Genomic DNA, 6,570 nt, shown 5'->3' on the forward strand with positions numbered 1-6,570 from the left:
TCTTACCATTTCCATTTTACAGATGAGAAATCTGAAGCAGAAAGGTTAAGTGACCTGCCCGAGGTTAGGACACTAGTATCAAAAAAGAGGCGACTAGCAATGAAATGTGGAATGACTGAAAAGTTGTAAAAGGCCATTCATTATTAGTTCAGTTACACCAAAGGGATCACAGTTTTTCTTTATTTTTACTTCCTACCTGGATGAAACCTTGTCAGACTTTACTCTGCCCTAAAATCCAAAACTGAAGATTGAACAGTTCTATCATGTCCCTGACGGCTGTAAACTGTTCTCTCTCTGGAAAGTGGGGGGAAGCCTGTGGCGGGGGGACAGAGGCCATGTTCCCTCACCTGTGCTATGCTTCCCACCCTAGCTCACCTGAATTCTTAACTAAGGCAACAGCATCCTTCTTCAGTCAACTTTCCCCAAGCACAATGCCAAGTACACAGATAACAGAAGCAAGGACACCGGCCCAAAAGGCACTAAAACCAGGCTGGACGGGATGTTAGGGGAGCTCCTCGGCAGAGATGACACAAGAATGGAGTCATGTGGATGGGTAAGTCACTCCTTCTTTACTTAGCATTAAGTGACAAGGGAGGGGGAGTTAGCTAGGGAGAAATGGGCTTCCCGAGCCAAGACACTGCAGGTTTCAAAACACAAAGGGGGTTCGTTAGATTCCACATATGAGTGAAATTGTATGTTCGTCTTTCTCTGACTGGCTTATTTCACTCAGCATAGTTTTCCAGCTCCATCCATGCTGCTGCAAAGGGTAGAATTTTCTTCCTTTTTATGGTTAAGTAGTATTACATTATGTAAATGTCCCATGATGAACAAACTGAACGAACAAGCGAAATAGAGACAGACTCACGAAGAGCAGGATGACAGCTACTGTGGGGTCTGGGGAGGTTAGAGGGTGGAGGGGTCGAGGAAACATGGACATGGACAACAGCATCGTGACTGCAGGGGCTAGGTGGGGCACAAGGGGGTTAAATGGAAATGCAAAAAATAAAAAAATATTAGGAAAATTCCCACTAAGGTGGCCCTATACAGACAATTTAGAGAACTAAAAGTATAGCAATAAAGTGAGACAATAATCTTTTGCTGCTGGAGGGTCTTTGCGTTCAATTTGTAAAACAGGCAACGTGTGTGAAGTGCAATACAACAAGGTATGTCTGTAACTGATGATTCCGAACAGAGGGGACTAGTTCCAGGACTAACACGGCTTCTGACACAGCCCTTCCAGGTAACAACCTGTGAGCACTTTCAGGGGTTGTTCTGTAGGGTCCTTGAGAAAGACCACTTCCTCTGAAGTTCCTTATTTTTCTTTAAGGTTGATCTGAAAGATCAGTTAGTCTAACCTGAAAAAAACTGATAAAGGCCTGAACACCCAGAAGGCAGTAAACCTGAAGAGAATAAAACGTCACAAAAGACTTAAATAAAACAAATAAGCAAAATAAGCCAGGCGCTGAAAGACAAATACCATATGGTCTCACCTTTAACAGGAACCTAAACAACAAAACAAACAAGCAAGCAAAGTATAACCAAAGACACTGAAATACAGAACAGGGGGACAGTGACCAGAGAGGGGAGGGGAGGGAATTCCAGGGGAAAGGGGGAAGGGTTTACAGGAACTAGTATAAAAGACACATGGACAAAAACTAAGGTGGGGCGGGGGACGGGGGGGAATGGGAGGGAGGTGGGGAGCACTGGGTGGGGTGGGGGGGATGGGAGTAAAAGACAGAAAACTGTACTTGAACAATTAAATAAATATTTTTTTTAAAAAAAGAAAGAAAGAAAAGTCTTCCAGGCTGCTGATGGGATTCTTGGCTCCAGGAAGCTGATTACAAGGCCCTTTAAAAGTACGTGTACCATCCAGGTAAAGATGGCTGCTGCGTGGAAGAGGGTTTCAGCAGTAAAATTTTTTTCACGAAAAGAACAAAATCAGTGTCATTACTTTTGGAAGCTTTAAGGAGACCATGTCTGCAGATTACATATCACATAGACAAAAATGAAGAAAATGAACAAAATAAAAAGTGAGGGATAATTTAAAAAATAACAGCAATCTAAATCTGTAAGACTCCTAGACAAAAGCACCAAACCCTTCAGGTCCCAACAAGCCCCACAGAAACAGCAGCCCGGGACAAAGTGCCTCACATTCAGTGCACTTAACCAGGACTTGCTCGGTTCGGGCCGCTGTGGTGGATGGAACTGGTGACATCTGATGCTTGTCGGGCTCCATCTGGAAATTCCCATTAACAGTTAACATTCCACGTGAACACACTCAGTAGCGGGCACAGAGCTCAGCAGTTGACATACTGGGTTGGCCCAAAAGTCCATTTAGTTTTTTCCATAAAATAAATGACACATTTTTCATTTTCACCGATAACTGTATTGATTTGGTTATTTTGAGCATGTCGGTTATCCCCGACTAATGGCTTCTAAAGTGGGTAGAGGCCAGAGGTGCTGCTAAACATCTTTCAATGTGTAAGGCAGCCCCACAGCAAAGAACTGTTTGACCAAAATGTCAAAAGTACCAAGAAACTTCGCAAACCACTTTCGACACACTCAATCAGTCACAGCACCTTCTCCACAAACTGCACAAATCTTTTTTTGTGTTTCAGTTGCATTTTTACCTTTTCTGAAATAATAAAGCATGATACACAGAAAATGTTACATATTTTCTTCCATGTTCAATATTAAAATGGCTACAGAAAAATTTGCCAATTTTAATAAGTTTAATAAGTTAAATGCACACTGATATGACAGCTGTCACAATACATTCTAACAAAATTATTTCAAATGAAGTTAAAGATGACTAAGCACTACTAGAGTCATACAGAAAAAAACAAATGAAATTTTTGGCCAACCCAATACATCGGTGTACTTAGCACTAAAAAACAATCTTGTCAAATGGGTACTTAGGTCTCCACCAGACAGGAGGGAACTGAGGCTCAGGAAGGTTAAGCAGCCTCTAAAGTCTCGCAGCAGGAAGGAGAAGCTGGGGAAGCTGAAGCCACTCTGTGCAATCCAAGGCCCCACTCGTAAGCACTGCGCCCTTCTGCCTCTCAGGGCAGGATGTGACCGGATCTAGAATCTGGCGGAAAACTCTAGAACCTGACTGCTGGCTGTCCCAGGCCTAGGAAGTATTCTCCATCACAAAGGTCATGGTACCTAAGCTCCTGAAAACATTCATTAAGGCAATTCACTGCCTCAAAGAACTGTACTTATAAGATATAATTCTCCCAAGCAGAAAGATGGACACGTCACATGATGAGAATAAACACAAAACCTCCACTCTTATCTCCAGAACTTAATTCTCGCTTACCTTTTGAGAAACTGAAAAACAAGGACAATGAAAGGAAAGTATGAGACACAATAACCATTCTCAGTCCATGCAAATGAACTATTCTCCGTGTTTAATCACAACACTAAACCACAAAAGCTAACGATAACAGTTAAAATGGTGTAAGTAAAGGAATATGGGACCTCATAAACTGTAATTAATATAACCATGCTGAATATTTTAACATGCAAAATATTAAAATGTAAATAGTAAGCATTATGTGCACTACTGACACATGAATTCCAGTTGAGGAATGAGCTTCTGAAGCCATTCTGGAATTCTCTAGGCTCCAGGAGTCCAGCAGCCAGGGAGGTACAGCCACTCCTTGAATCTACACATACCACAGAGGCCAAATTCACTTCCACTGAATTTCCCCATAAGCTACTTCTCTAGGAAAATGTAAGAATAATCTTACTTTTCACCACCTCATACTACACCGGAAATGTCTTTTTCAGGAAGCAAGTGACTATCTTCTGTTCTTCAATAAAAGCCAAGGCCTCAAAGAGATAATGGGACTGAACCGAAATAGCTATACCATATTACAGAAAAAAATCCTCTTCTAACCTGAGAAGTATTAATATAATGTTCTTCTGCTAAAAACTACCTCCTCCTTCAAGCCCAGGAGAAAAACAGTGCCAAGGGGCAGACAGCCTCAGGCCAAGAGCACGGCAGAGCCAGGCCCTCTCCTGGACGCTCACGGTCTCCCCTCTGCTGCAGCAGGGTCACAGCAGAGCCAGGCAGAGGCATTTGGGGCAACACGTCCAGATCCACAAGTGCCAACGCAGTACCAGAGACGTCTGTTCTGGTGCTGTCACCGGGAAACCATCACCACTGAGAGAGGCCAACATACACCCCAAGGCTGAGATGCTAATTAGTACAAAAGGTAAGCTTAATGGCAGGTATCTTCCTAAGAGTGAGCAAATGTAAATCGCCTATAACTTTTCATCTCCTTTTCAGAGGTGAGAGGTGCATCAATGTCACCAACCCCAACCTGTCCCAGGAACAAACCATGGAGTCACAGTCAATCTGACTCTGCTCTCGCCATGCCTAACAAGCAACCCATCATCTTGGATGGTCTCCTGGACCCCTCCCCTTCTCCATCATCACATCCGGGTCTGGATCTCATTAACTCACAGGCCTAATCTATCCTTCTTTCCTTCATCCACCACACTGCATTCCAGGCAATATTATAGAGAAGACAAATACAAATATTGCACAGCTTTGCCCCTCCATGGAAGAGAGTCATCTACATTAAAAACACATCACAATCCTGTGTAACAACTCATGAAACAGGGATGTCCACCTTGATACAGACAGGCTTTAAACAGGCTATAATGTCTGAGCCAACTCTTGATAAAAGGTAAAAATATTTTGGGTGAAAAAGAGTGGAGAGGGAGGAGACAATACTTATAAAGGCATACCATCTTGAAAGTGTGTGCCCTGGTTCTGGAAGGGCACTGAGGTCCCAGTGAGGCCGGGACTCTAAATGCATGGAAGGGATGGGAGCTAAGGCAGGTTGTGGTCAGATTCAGGAAGGCCTTGCATGTCACATCCAGGAAACTGGAGCATTACTGTTGGTAATGAACTACAAGTGTTTGAGGGAGAAGGTCCAAAATGAAGGAACATTCAGCCTAAAGAGTGTTTTGTTTCACCTTTAAAAGGTGTTTTTTCAAATGTTGAAATTACAGGCCAACTTCTAAATGCTAGTAAAGTTTATCTGGGTACCTTGTTTCCTTAAAAAAAAAGAAAAGGAGGGGGCAACATTGAACCAACATCTCCAAGTGGTAACAATTGTTTGGATCTGAGTAGCAGATGCGATACTATTAAGAAGCTCATAACCTTCCTCACCTGTCCCCCACAGGCCTGAGTTTGTAATTCCTGGTTTAAAGGACCAAAAAAAAAAAAAAAACAAAAAACCCACTAAGAGACCTGTGTTACTGAAAAAGTAGCACTGCAAGTAACAATGATTAAACCACGAGGGGCTGTAAAAATGTAGGCAAGAGGGAAATTTAGGAAGACATCATAGTTACCAAGTTGAAGATAACAAAAGCCTGAACTAAAGAGAACACAGACCCAGAAAACGACAGTGAGTCAAGAAACGTTTCACGTGCTCCAGGCTCAAGGGCAATTATTACATACCATTTGTGTGGCATTTATTCAAGGACCAAAGACTATATTACAAGAAAAGAAGAATGAATCAAAAATGATTTTCAATTAAAAAATAAAGTGGCGATTAGGTAAAGTGTATGGACAAAATCCACTGGAATGCCGTAAGTCAGCATAAACAACCGCTGAGGTACTGAGGTACAGCAGCAAGCGTCTGTGTGATTCTTGCCCTGGCTCCCATGATAGTTTTCCAGCCAAAACAGAACAAATTCTGATGGCAAACTTTCTGAGCTAAGGTCTTGACATGTGATATCTACAAGCACAGGGTGGAATATAAATCATTACACCATGACCGACAGTTCCTTGGAAAACTTAGAAGCCCTTCCAGCTTCGCCAATGGGAAGGCCCTGCCCGAGAACTCACACAGGCCATTGACATCCAGCATGTTGGATATGCCGCGGTCACTCATGTCCACTTCCGGCTGGTTCTTCTCCCGACTCTCTTCCACCAACTTTTTCAAAGACTTGGACATGATCTGTAGCAAACGACAACGACACAGCACGTGGGTGAAGGCAGGAGACTGCGGGGACAGAAATTAGGCAACCCTGTCTGGCACTCTCGGTTTTCCCCAGGCTAAGGAAAGCGAGCATCAACAGGCAGGGTTCCGGAGCAGGGGGAAGGTCGAGGCGGGGCAGGGGAGTGGGAAGGGTCCAGCACCCCTCCTGCCGCCCGCAGGCATCAAAGTCGAGTGCAATGCCACACACACTCACTGCGGAGTGCAGCACCTAGCAGGTTGGGCGTAGAAACGGCAGGCTTCTGCACGGTGCACTTCGTGGATGAAGAGGCACTCCGCCGGGGCTAAACTGGAACTAGAAAAAGGTACACACCCGGGCCCGGCGCTCCGCGCAGGCGCACTCGGTGCCTCGCTCAGCTCCACGCCCAGCCGGCGTTCTCGCCGGACCCTTCCCAAATTAGGAGAACAGTTACCAGACAAGGCCCTAGGGCGAAGCTCCGCCTATGAGATAACGGGTCCGGTTTGGGGTTGTTTGGTTGTTGTTGGTTTGTTGTTTGTTTTTTTTTGTGCTGGGGGGTGAGGTTGGCTTCGAGACCCCGCCCCACACTGG

At 44.4% G+C, this 6,570-nt stretch overlaps 1 protein-coding gene across 2 annotated transcripts in view; it reads right to left on the reverse strand.

Annotated features, from left to right (window-relative positions):
• The window catches only part of RSU1 (Ras suppressor protein 1), a 177,600-nt gene extending 171,246 nt beyond the window's left edge, over positions 1–6,354 (reverse strand). Inside the window, exons 1-2 of one of the 2 annotated variants that reach the window (XM_037060771.1) lie at positions 6,217–6,354; positions 5,870–5,981 (exon numbers count right to left, since the gene is read on the reverse strand). In XM_037060771.1, coding sequence (XP_036916666.1) covers positions 5,870–5,978 — 109 coding nt within the window. In that variant the 5' untranslated portion in view covers positions 5,979–5,981; positions 6,217–6,354. The remainder of the gene's footprint in view (positions 1–5,869; positions 5,982–6,216) is intronic. The other variant, XM_037060772.1, reaches the window with a different exon arrangement.
• Positions 6,355–6,570: the final 216 nt, after the last annotated feature.

Source organism: Sturnira hondurensis, unplaced genomic scaffold (assembly GCF_014824575.4).
Source record: "Sturnira hondurensis isolate 20B ecotype Veracruz unplaced genomic scaffold, ASM1482457v3 Scaffold0012488, whole genome shotgun sequence".
Classification (NCBI taxonomy): Eukaryota; Metazoa; Chordata; class Mammalia; order Chiroptera; family Phyllostomidae; genus Sturnira; species Sturnira hondurensis.